Source organism: Leptodactylus fuscus, chromosome 4 (assembly GCF_031893055.1).
Source record: "Leptodactylus fuscus isolate aLepFus1 chromosome 4, aLepFus1.hap2, whole genome shotgun sequence".
NCBI lineage: Eukaryota > Metazoa > Chordata > Amphibia > Anura > Leptodactylidae > Leptodactylus > Leptodactylus fuscus.
In genome coordinates, this window is record NC_134268.1 from 26,983,235 (window position 1) to 26,996,750 (window position 13,516).

At 41.9% G+C, this 13,516-nt stretch overlaps 1 protein-coding gene across 1 annotated transcript in view; it reads right to left on the bottom strand.

The window, feature by feature from the left end:
* Positions 1 to 13,516, bottom strand: part of LOC142200096 (fibrocystin-L-like) — a 207,602-nt gene that overhangs the window by 78,566 nt on the left and 115,520 nt on the right. The window contains exons 37-40 of the mRNA XM_075270160.1: positions 12,097 to 12,311; positions 8,949 to 9,924; positions 7,537 to 7,786; positions 5,008 to 5,153 (exon numbers count right to left, since the gene is read on the bottom strand). Coding sequence (XP_075126261.1) covers positions 5,008 to 5,153; positions 7,537 to 7,786; positions 8,949 to 9,924; positions 12,097 to 12,311 — 1,587 coding nt within the window. The remainder of the gene's footprint in view (positions 1 to 5,007; positions 5,154 to 7,536; positions 7,787 to 8,948; positions 9,925 to 12,096; positions 12,312 to 13,516) is intronic.

Here is a 13,516-nt window from a genome sequence, read left to right on the forward strand (position 1 = left end):
GCATTGTGAGCAGAGAGCCGCTATGGATTGTACCTCTTCAAAGAGCGATTTTTCTATGCTTGTCTCCGTTGGGGGTAAATCAAAAATATCTAGTTCCAATTTGATGCACTCCACAGAACTGTTGTGTATAAAAGCTATATTATTTCACTAAAAGATGTCATCTCCAGTGGGTCTATCAACTCTCTGGCAGCGACGTCTTTTACGGCTCGTTTTTATTCTTGAACACCGGCAGAAACGAGGTGCTGTGTTTTCTTTTAGCGTTTTTTTTTCACAACATATACTAGGCCCGAGCCACTCTGTTCTTTCAGCTCCTGGTTTAATTTATCCATCACAGCCGATGATATACTTGTACCGGCGTCTTTAGCGATGTTTCTGGCAGGCCTCATTTGAAAAAACCGCCTGAAAAGACCGTGAAACAGACCAGCTAGACCGGCCCCATACATATACTCATTGCCCTTGAAACCTTCTAACCTATTTCCAGCCTGATTAATGTAGTAGCGGGCATGCACGCCAGGATCGCCGTACACCCACTGGGACAGCATTTTGGCGTGTCCCCCCTTGCACGGTCTGAATTGTGATCACACAATGGTTTTACCGTACCTGAATTTAACAGTGCAGGATTGATCCGTCACAATGGCTATTGAAATGGTATCGAAATTATGTTTGGATACTGGGATATAGTCGGGTCTCATATATTTTAGGGTGACAACTTCATTGTTTTGTCCGGTAATTTCAACTGTTTTTAAAATTTGGACGTATGAATCTCCAACGAGCAAGTGCTGAACAATGTCTAAATAAACAAATAGAGTATAAAAAGCTGAATGTATGTCTGCGTACGAACCGCAACGCTCGGCCTCGTTGTTTTTAATATCGCCCTCAACATAATTGTGCAGGCCTAAAACAGGCACTAGCTTTTCAAGAGACATAAAAATGTATATAAAAGTATACACACACCTTTTTATGGGGTTGTATTTCAATTCAAACGGCTCGTTCAAATTGTTGAAGTTTTCAATGACATCATTAATAGCTTTTACAACCTTGGCGACTGATTAATAAAAACTGCCTCTGATGCGGTATTCAGTCAACACAGTCCCTTTTTACCAAGGAAGAATGTGCCTTCTAGCGATCCAATGGTGTAGCAACTATATGGGTACTGAATTTCGGTCATAGCGACCTCATAAGGACCCGCTAAATCAGTCTTTCTCAAAGTGGGCGATAACGCCCCCTTGTGGGCGCTGGAGGCCTATAGGGGGACAGTAAAGGGCACAGAGAAGATTGGGGGGCGTTGAAGCGGTTTAGGGGGGCGATGGCTAATTCAAAGGGGTGGTATCATAACAATGATTCTATCTATACTGTTTGTTAATGTGGATTTAAGACTTTTCCTAAATACACTGCTTCAGAAAAACTGCTTTGTTTGTCCACTATCTTACTTTATTCACTTCATTATGGACACTAGCACCTGGCCCCCTGCTCATTGCTGAGGGAGCCACATGACGTAGCTCCCTGCTGTGTGTGTGTGTGTGTGGGGGGGGGGGGGGCTGAGTGTACGGAGCCAGCCTGTGTCTGCACCACACATACATATCACATACACATCACCTAGCTCCCTGCTGTGAGATAGAGGGGGGCAACGTTGTGGCAAGGTTGCTAACTAAAAAGAGAAATCGGTTACAGATTACCGAACGCGGTGACTTACGGCTGTTTTTGAGTAAATTCGAGCCTGATATTAACAAACTTGTTAAAAATCATCAAATTCATCCTTCACATTAGATTAGTTTTAAAATTAAAATTGAAATGTTTGTTTTAATAACATGAATAAAAGTTTTCCTAATATTACAAAATGGTGTTTTACATTACCCTCATCAGAAAGTCTTATTTTCACATGACACACATAATTTAATTATTAACATAATGACTGCGATTGTGATTCTTAAGATGTAGTAAAGTAAAAAAAATTTGGGGGGGCGCTAGAAAATAATTAATTCTCGAAGTGGGCGGTAGACAAAATAAGTTTGAGAACCTCTGCGCTAAATGAACCACTTTGTATTTTCAGGGTAAATTTTGGAGGAACCGTTACAAGGCAGCGTAATAAAAAGGAACCAGATTCCATGATTTATATAGAGGTCAGCTGATTTTCATTCATCCGAAAATTGAAAGACGTAGGGTATCCTAGCCACTTTATGAAAAAATGAGTTTCATCCCTCACACGTCTCTTTCTTAGCATCTTTTGTATTCTGTAGACGCTAACAGTATTGGCCGGTACCTTCTGCAATTTGTCTTTGTAAAACGAACCCTCTATTGGGTCATTTGCTAAATCAACAAGTTTACACATAGGTTTTTGAAATCTTGTCAACAATAATCTCCGTATAAGCCTGTTCATACCCTTTAGCGAAAGAAAGTTCATACTGCGTTATGCGAACATTGTCACCTATTTTTAACATCTGTCTATTCGGTTTAAGAGTCGCGATTTGCCATTTGCCATATTCTTAATGAATTGTCTTTTGTTACGTCCACAGGCCTGCAGCAAATTTTACTGTATGTGTGATTATAGCTGTATAAAAAATTATTTAATTTGTTTATATATCGGTACGTATTGCGGCTATTTAAAAACCTCCACATTTTTGTTTTTAAACGTTCTGTTAAATTGTTCCACTAAAGAGGCTTTGACACTGTTTGTAGTAAAAAAAAAAAATAGTGGATATTGCGCTCTTGACAAAGCCATTTCATAGATTTGTTTAGAAATTCACGACCCGTCTGTCTTTAACGTCGGCATGTTGTATTGATTATGAGATCTTAGATTAACCATAACTGTTATATATGCATGTGTACTAACAATGTTTTATACACAGTTTAGAGTATAAAGTAGTGTTATAATCTATTGATAAGGTTAATTGCTTGCCGTTCCCGATCATTTTTATTTGGGATCGGTACCCGATCGCGATCTTGAAATTTACTCGATCGGGATCCGATCTTTTCCGATCCCGATCGCTCAACCCTAATTGTATCCTTTCATTATTTATATTTTGAGAGACTAACCACTAATATTTCAAAGTTAACTGTAGTTTTATCATGCCTTATATCTCTTTATATATTTTGTAATCGCAACTTATAAAAATTTATTGAAACGTCTTTATTTTCATGCACATTATCTATGTATATATGAGTAGATGAGTGATGCACTCACGTCTCCCTGCCCTGTACCTGCCAACACTCTCCTAAGCCACAACAAGCCCCGCCTACTCCCAGCATCAGTAACACTAGCCTGGGAGGCGGGGGCACATACGGTGCTCTGCAGACATGCGAAGTAGAAAGAAGAGGAGCGAGAGCAGTGTGGAGCATCAGGGGCAGCGCTTCTGTGCAGGTAAATGGACAGCAGAGGGGACTTAAGTAGCTGGGGGATTTTTTAAGCACTACAAAGCGTGGAGTCTAAAAATTCAAGCGTTCAATTTTTAGATTCCATGCTGTGTAGTGAATAGGATCGTTTTTAAAATCCGATCTTCGATTATTTAAAAAATCCCATTGATTTGCATTAGGATCGGAATTGGGATCGGGTTCAAATGGAAAATGATCGGAAATCGTTTTTTAAAAACGATCCTGAAATCTCAAGATCAGCTCAACCCTAATCATGACGGTCATTACTACGGTATCAAAAATATGAAGAGGTTTATTGGTGAGGCCTACTTCTGTGAATATTGTAGTTCAGTGTTTCACCACAAAAACAACCACTCGTGTCAATATTTCTGCAGGGCTTGTCAAAGAGGCAGTTGTGGCGAGGGTGTTGGCTAGCAACTGCGATGTCCCACTTGCGTGTTTTGTCGCTCAGACGCATTTTTAGACCGACACGTTCTGTTAGCCAGAGATAAGCCGGAGTTTTGTAGGCTTAAAACATTTTGTGATTGTTGTTGTTTTGTGTACAATAGAGAGGAGGAGCACAAATATGGCAGTTTGCGTTGTAGTACTTGCGGTGCCCCCATGTATAAATTCGATTATCTTTGCTATATGCAGCCTTACAAAGAAAAGAAAGAGACGGATCAATATGTTTTTTATGACTTTGAATGCATGCTGGAGATGGGGAGGCACGACTAAAATACATTTATGCCACAATATTGTACAGTGCTAATTCCTGTGAGTTTGAGGGCAAAACATGTACAAAGAAGTTTGTTAGCTTCTTTACCAGCAGTAAATTTGCAGGGTATACTTTGATTACCCATAATGCGGGTAGGTACGACAGGTACTTTGTTAGGGAGCTGATTACGGAAAAGGTACGAGTAAAATTGATTACTCAAGGCGGGCGACTCTTGTGTGTTACACTACCAGACTACTGAGACTGATCATCAACAATTGCCAAATACAGCCGCTGATAAAAAGCAATTCAATTCATAAAATTGTAACGCATGTGAACCCCTGTTTTAAAAAAAATGATGATTTTTTGTTAAGTAGGATGATGCAGAGTGGAAGCGTTATGGCGTGGAATGATAAAGGTGAATTTGGAGGAGGGTGGGGAGACCTGTCACTGCACAAAGGAAAGGGGGCGTAATGAGGTGTGGTGGGGTGGGTTGATGAAAAGTGTTTTGGGTACTAAGGGGCGTGGTACCTGTCACAGTACAAAGAAAAGGGGCGTGGTGGAGGCGGCTTGACGAAACATATCGACGTTACACTACTTATATTCAGTTTTGTTATTTTAGCCAAAATTGTGTGTTACCAGAGATCTCCATTAAATGAAAGTTCTGCAGTACCTGGGTAGACATAGTTAGTATTATATACTTTGTGAATATTGATGTCTTAGTGTATTCTACTTTACTTCCTTTATTTGTGACCATCATTCTAATATATGTAAGTCCTATCTGCCCACAATACAGTCCCACTACTAACCTTGATGACTACATTTGATACATTTCTGTAAATGTTTAACTCTGAAGCATATTGTTACACATTATTATTTTAGATGATCTTATATTAAATACTCCATTATAAAGAATTAATTGATCCTATTATAGATAGGACACTTACTGTTCATCATGGGTGTTGCACAATACAGGTAATTTTCACTTGATCTCTCTTGATCCACTTTACATTCAGCATTGCACACAAAGACCCTGGATAGTTGATTATCAAATCCAGATCCAGCGATTGTGAGAACTGATCCACCTGCAAAACTGCCTGTATTGGGTCAAACAGAAATGATGGTTGGAGTAACATTTTAACCAGGAAAATTGAATATGTTCACATGTACTAAATTTATACATTGTATTGTGGCAAATCTGGAATGAATTTCTGGCCAAATCTGCATGTGTTACATGGAAAATTGTCACAGCTTTGGCTGCTGATTTACCATAGAATTAACCCTATGCACAACAAATAATGAAATCGAAAGTAAAAATCCAAAGCATCATTTTGAGATCTACAGTACAAGTCTATTCCCACTTCAGATTTTTTTCTAAAACAGCTTTATAAGATTTGTTAAAGAGGATTTAGAGCCTCCACCCCTTTTCATACTGATGTCCTATACACAGGATAAGTCATCAGTATCTGATGTTGAAATATTGTACCTGCTACATAGTCACATTCTGTTAATTTGATGTGTGTTGCTTATCACTGGTACTTATAGGCGTATTCCTAAGGTCTTTAAGACCGGGACCCCCAACTTTGTGAAATCACAGCATTTTACAGTATCTGCAAAGTGAAGGGGATTCTGGCTAATCCCATACATGCACTGCAGAAAAAAAAATTGCAGTGGAAAACCTGCATGTGCAATGAAAAATGCTGCAGGAAAAAATGCAATGCGTTTCTGCCACACTCTTTTTCACAGCATGGGGCCAAACTAGTTGATTTTGACCCTTTATAAATCAGGTGCACAAGACCTATGTCTACCTCTGTATACAATAAAATACATATATACATACAGAATTATCAAATAGGACCGCTATCAGGACTAAATACTGCACCATCAACCACTGATCGCTATAATAGGACTAAATACTGTCACGACACCCACTGACCGCTATACCAGGACTAAATACTGTCACGTCAACCGCTGACTGCTATACCAGGACTAAATACTGTCACCCACTGACTGCTATACCAGGACTAAATATTGTCACCCGCTGACCACTAAACCAGGACTAAATATTGTCACATCACCCACTGACAGCTATACCAGGACTAAATACTGTCACGTCACCCACTGATCGCTATAACAGGACTAAATATTGTCACATCACCCACTGACTGCTATACCAGGACTAAATACTGTCACGTCACCCACTGACCGCTATACCAGGACTAAACACTGTCACATCACCCGCTGACCGCTATACCAGGACTAAATACTGTCACATCAGTCACTGTCACATCAGTGCTATAGATGCTGCTGTGGAGAAGGACGTTCCTGACAGACTGTCAGGAACGCCCTTCAGACGATGAAGAGCTACAGTACCGGTACCGATAGCTCTTCACCCGGGGCACAGATTGTGAAAGTCGACATTGCGCTGAATTCTGTGCACTGTCGGCTTTCCAGCAGTATACAGAACTGCCTGTGCTCAAACCCATGAAAGGTCCTCTTTAATAGTGAAAAAATGCATCAAAAGCTCAATGAAAAACGCTGTGGAAAAAAAAAAGTCCTTTTGCTGCTTTTTTTCTCTAGTATTTTTTAGCTGTGTTTCTGTGTTGGGCCTAATCCTTAAAGGGGTTAGTCCAGGAATTACAGGTTTCTGTGAGGTTTACAGGGAAGATGAAAGGTAAAATCTACACTCACCTGTCCCTATCCCACCCCTAGCTGGTCCAGCGGTGCCCCCGAGCTTATTTCCAGCGGCAGTCCTCGCCACATATAACCACTGAGGTTATTCAGCAACCTCAGCAGCCTAAGGAAAGGAACCAGGATGTCCCTGACATATCTCCTTAGTTATGTGCAGCAATGTCATCCGCCAGGCCCCCAGGCTCTCCAGACTGGACAGTTGTGGGAGACACTGGAGCATCGGGGATAAGTGAGTATGGGTTTTCTTTTTCTTATTTTTCATCCTCCCCAACCTCCTTGCAGTACTGAATCTCTTTTATGGGGCAGACTTCCTCTATCACACCACAATGCGCTGGATGACTCACTTCTTGTAGGGGGAGGAGAGTGTCAGGGCTGCTGCTAAATGCAAACTATAGAAGTTTCAGCACACCTTGAATCTGCTTTTATCTACTCTGAAGTATTAGTTCTAATAGTAGGCAAGTATGGGGCTACTATGTGTGTGAGGGCCCTGTCAAATTGCCCAGTTTGCCCCTCTAATGCCAGCCCTGCCTGCTGAGTTCCTTCAAAAACTGTCCGCAAGTAACGAGAAGAACTGATGGAAAGCAGAGGGCAAAGGTCACACCAAATATTGATGGGATTTACATTTCTCTTTTCTTCATTCATTTAATAGACAAAAATAAAATATTAACACTTCTATTTCTGCTCCCCCCCTCTTCTCCACACACGCACCTGCCTAAAACCTTTGCATAGTACTGTATCTGTAGTAGTGGTCATACTAGAGGTCGCCAGCTTTGGCAGAAGTAGACTCGCCTTGAGTTGGAGAGACCCCGGTCATTGTAAGTTCATAGGTGAATCTTACACTGGATCTTGCAAATCCCTTATTATTTTTAAATGAAACAGGGAACGTGCCGCCCCAGTGATCTCCGACAGTGCAGTTCAGCTGGCTATCAGACGCCGCTGTGATAGAGCATGTGGCATTACCAATGGTTACGGTCATTTTTGAGGCATCCAAACCAAAACCTGAACCGGTCAGTGTGATTTTGGTTCCTGATGGTCCTGAGAAACAACACAAAGAACAAGATTTAATTAAAATCGCATATTTAAATGAGTTATCCTGCTTCTATGATTGATGGCCTATCCTTAGATCACCAGGGCCAGGACTGCACGGCTATTGTTTACATTACGCAAGCTGCGCTGCTCAATGATAGTACAAATTGCTGTCCCATTGAAATCCATGTGGCAGTACCCAGACTCACTGCTATAGTTTGTACGATGAGTGAGCAGCGCGACTAGTGTTATGCAAGCAATAGCCCTGCTGTCTCTGTACTAGTGATCTGCAGGATTCCCAGCTGTCACATTTAATATTAATGACTTATCTTAAGGACAGGCCATCAATATTAGAAACAGGATAACTTGTCTGAAATCGGATGGCATAGCCGACTGCGCATGCGTGCCATTTAAAGCCAGAAGAAGCCATCGGAAGAATACGTCGCAGAGAGGGCGTGCCGGAAAAAGACAGAGGCCAGAGCCGACTTCACATGCAGGTGGCCATAGAGCTACAGGAGCCTACTGTGCATGCTCACATAAGCGACCACAAAAAAATGGCTGCCCACATTTGAAGTCGGCTCTGCCCGAGGCCCGCTGGCCGAGCCAACTTGCGCATGTGTTGAATTTTGACCCCCCATGCGCCGGAAGAAGATGTGTGAAGAGGCCCTTGCTGAAGAAAATGGAGGCAGCGCTGGAAAGAGTTCTCTCGCAGCATTGGGGACGCCCCCAGTGCTGTGTGAGCGCTGAGGACTGCCCCCAGTGCTGCAAGAGAACTAATTTGCATACCGACAAATAGCGGGATTTCCAGGGAACGGCAGAGAAGACATCAAAAGGTACAAGAAGAATACCCTTTCTTATGGCTATTCTGACGTGTTAGTGAGAAAAAAAATGAGTTTGAATGATAGGATCCCTTTAAGGTGTGGTTCATACCACCAAACCACCCGAAAATGAATCTGAAGACGTTCACCCATTTGTAAGTGTTAGTTTCTGTTCAGGTGTGTTGGGTTTCTTACACAAGCTGATGCTAGAGGCTATTTTATTTAATACACTCATACCCCTCTAGATGTCTAGACCTACAGTGATTTACCTCTAGGTATTTAGGCATATATCAATGCAAGTAACCTAACATTTTTTTCCTGGAGAATTTAAATATTTTTTTTTAAAGTCTTACCTTTGTTTGGAAGAATTGAAGTTAATTTTGGGGTGTCGGCTTCGGAGTAGACAAAGCTGAGTGATGGGTAAGAAGAAGAAGGTATATAGATGGTCACACTTGTAGTTTGAGCAATGGTGCTGGGAGGAGTAATGCACTGGAGACTGCCCGAAGTAACTGCAGTAACTGGACATGGCACCCCGCCTACTTGCACTGTGGTGTAGACAGGATGAAATCCATTCCCTTGTATGAGTAGAAGAGTTCCACCTAAAACACTTCCAGAAGGTGTCAAGATGGCGGCTACAGCAGGACTGGTCAGGGTGAAATACCCCTGAGCCAAGCCTTTACTTAGTACAGTAACTGTGACCGGATAGTTCCCGGCAGGAATGGGGTCTATGTTACATGTTATATATGTGTCATTGACATTTACTACATATAACTTTCTGCCACCGACATAAACAACTACACCATTAACGTCTGCCCCAAAGCCAAGACCACTGATGTAGATGGTGGTGGAAGTGTTTCCAACCTGAGCTGGGTAAACATTGGATACTTGTGGTGTAAGTGCACTGGAATAGGTAAAGCTGCAGGATCCAACGCACCGGGCCGAGATTCCCTTCACTGTGACCCCAAAATTAACTGTATGTGAATAACTGGATAGAGTGTCACATACAATATCTGTGTAATTCACAGATACAATGTTACATCCTAACCCCGTCACTGCATCTATGTTTATGAACCCGGACCCGTGTATAGTAATTCTGGTCGATCCTGTAGTTGACCCAGTGACTGGAGAGACATAGTCAATGTGGGGTATTAGGGCAAATCTCCTGTACGTCTCATTTCTTACAGAGTTTATAGCATTGCCCAGGTTGTTTACTGTAAGTGACACCATTTCTGCAACTCCAATATCCATTGAGTTCTGGGGATCCAGGCGACATGTAAGCGAATTCTTGTCAGCAGAAGACACAACACAGGGATACCTGCCCACTGAGACCTGAGATAAAAAGGAAAACAGGATTTTGGAAGTAGAACCATAACTAACTGGCTTTATTGAATTTCATACTATGGGAAAGATGCATCAATACTGGTACAAAGGAACAAAAGAGGTCTCAGTGTCTCAGGGGGTCCCATGTCCTTGATAAGAATGGAGCAGTGTATTGCCCACGCTTGCATCTAGTCTGTTTGTAGTACCCCAGTGCTACGTACTGCATTTGCTTAAGGCTGAGTCAGGAATGTATTCATGTTGTAGCACAGGGTACTGTTATATGTATATGTAATATGTTGTTATTAGAGATGAGCGAGTACTGTTCGGATCAGCCGATCCGAATAGCACGCTTGCATAGAAATGAATGGACGTAGCCGGCACGCGGGGGGTTAAGCAGAAGTACCAGGTGCATCCATTCATTTCTATGGACTGTGCTGTTCGGATCGGCTGATCCGAACAGTACTCGCTCATCTCTAGTTGTTATGTCTTTAAGAAGTATTACATCAGCCATTGCATCTGTGCCAGCACTGGTAAGGTTAATGCCGCTATGTTAAGAACACTTAGCCCTCACTGGACAAGAGGGGTGGGGACACTTGGGTGTAGTTTTTAGGCTCACTGAGGGTATGTTCAAACGGAGGAAAAGGTCACGGAAACCTTTTCCGCCCTGTGAACTTTCTGCACGGCTAACTGCGACGGTATGCTGATGCAGCATCGGCATTCCGTCGCAGCATCCTGCTCCTGATTAGGCCTAAATGAATGGGCCTAAATGGGAGCGTGTCTGAAGCCACGGACGCAGCGGCTGATTCATGTTGCTTCTTTTTCCGTTAATAGGTAACAGAAAAAAAAAACGAGCGGCTCCCATTGAAGTCAACGGGAGCCATTTTTGCAGGCGGATTTTGAGGCGGACTAGTAGTCTTTAGACTTGCTACCCCACAGCTTGAGTGTAGTCTAAGGAGAGGGATAGTTGCCATGCTGTTGGGCACTGCTGGACCAATGGGACCTTAACACGGAGTTTAGAGTGGAATACCACAAATCTCAGGAGTCCAAGCACAGTCAGTTAAAGGAGCGGGAGGTTTTAGACTGCTACAGAGCACAAGGCCACATTCAAACCTACATAAGGAGGTATATCTATTGCTATTCCAAGGTACATTATACTCCTATATATGAGTGGAACTCTTATATCCTTCACTATCTTCCCGTGCACCTCCATAATATGGGAGAGAGTTATCTGTTTGAACTGTGAACCTGATGTCCGCTGTTTGGAAGCTTGATGCATCAAGTGAAGTCTGCCATTATACGTTCACCATCCATCTTGCCTCTGTGTGTGTTTCTGTAGCCAGAGCTGGTTTTAGACAAAGTGTGGCTATGGGTAGGGTTGAGCCAATCTTGAGATTTCAGGATTGTTTTTAAAATTTGATTTTCGATCATTTTCCAGCCGATCCTGATAGTGAAATTTGCTCGATCACCGATCAGGATCCAATCTCTCCCGATCCAGATTACTCAACCCTACTTTATGTTTATGGAGTAGGATTGAGCCGATCTTGAAATTTCAGAATCGTTTTTAAAATCCAATTTTCGATCATCTTCCAGCCAATCCCGATCATGAAATTTGCTCGATCGCCGATCAGGATCAGATCTTTCCCAATCACTCAACCCTAGCCCTGGGCAAAACTAAAAGTGGGGCCACCATTGGATTTTTGTTAATGGGTTAAAATGTAAATAAAAACATATAAATTTGGTATCCTCGCAATCGGTATCCTCGAAACCTAACCAAAACATAGAATACAGGTGACATTTCATTTTGGCAGAATCTCCCTCAAAATCTGCGCCAAATTCCATGTGTGACCACATTAAAGTATTGGGCGCAATTTATCACTTTACATATTACAAAGAACAGAGTATAGTTATAACTAGAGATGAGTGAATATACTCAATCGAATACCTGCGCCGCATAGGTCCCGGCACCAGTGAAGGTGGGAGGGGCAGTAAAAATTCAATGCCCCGGAAGTGTTTTTGCACCGGGAGTGATGCGGCGCAGGTATTCGATCAAGTATATTCGCTCATCTCTAGTTATGACCACTTACTCCACCTTTATACATTATTTCTTTACTATGAGGTGTCATTTGTCACAGTCATACTCATTATACTAGTGTGATAAAGCTGACTGATAAGGTTTTATACCTGGTTGGCACAAGTGAGGTTACTGAAGCCGGTTCCCATGATGGTTATTGAATCATAGATCGTTCCAAAGTTTGGTGTAATGTTGGTAATAACGGGAGAATAACACTTGGAGAAACCAAACTGTATAGACGTGTTACTGGCAGAGGGGATGATGAACCGAGGGCATGCCGGGTCTGGTGTGACGCAGGCGCTTTGCGGTCTGGTGGGAGACGGAGCTGTGGAAACATCAAGACAACCAGTCTATGATAATAAATTCTCTTATTTGATAGCATATTTAGTAGGTTAGTAAAGTGATTAATATCAAATGCTGTACTGGAAACCGCAGGGACCATAGAAGAGACAAAATGACTTAATGACCTGTGAAGTTTTGTTAACTATCCCTTTCCATTTTCATATAGTGGGATATGACAACCCAGGAGTGTGCTCCCCCGAGAGAATCCATGGCAGCTAAGGCCACAGGTTGAAAAAAAAATGTTTTTTTTTTTAGACTTTGGTCTCAGTTTGAAGAGGTTTTCTCATGACCATAACCGTATTTAAATTTGTAGACAATTAAAAGTTAAACATTTTTGCAAATATAAATAATTTTTAAAAATTTGTTTTTTTTTGTTTTTTTCTAACCATCTTAGTGGTGACATCTTTTGTGTTGATCGGTTACCAATGGATATGTCCATAAATACAGGAACTTTCTATGGTCAGAAAAACAGCCATGATGGGGGCAATATGGTGGCTCAGTGGTTAGCACTACAGCCTTGCAGCACTGGAGTCCTGGGCTTGAATCAACAACATCTGCAAGGAGTTTGTATGTTCTCCCCGTGTTTGCGTGGATTTCCTCCCATACTCTAAAGACATACTGATAGGGAAAAAGGTACATTGTGATCCCTATATAGTTCTCACAATCTACAGGTTACGAGGCAGGGACACTACAGGTATGAGAAGATAACCCGAACATGACAAAAGATTGTTGCAACTAAGATGCCTAGTAAAAATGTTTAACTGTAAATTGTGTACACTTATCTCTAAATATGTTCATGAGAAAACTACTTTGTTCCCACACAGAACATGACGATGTATTCTCAGGGTATGCCAATATTTTCTGTTCAGTGAGGGACTCTGCAATTCAGGAGGCCACAGGAAACTGTGCTGGGGAAAGCTTAGAAGCTAAAGCTAGCCTGTGTCACCTTTAATCTCACGATGAGCCATATCCTTCATAGCATCCTATGACCATAATACAATCTCATTTCAGTGGCCATAATCCATCCACAACCCATGGTGATCTATATTTGGTAGAAGATAAGATAAGATAATCCTTTAATAGTCCCACAGTGGGGAAATTTCAGTAGAAGTGCAGGTAAGTAGGTACTGTAATTTAAAGGGATTGCCCAGACCCAAATGCATATTTCATACAGATAACCTATCAACA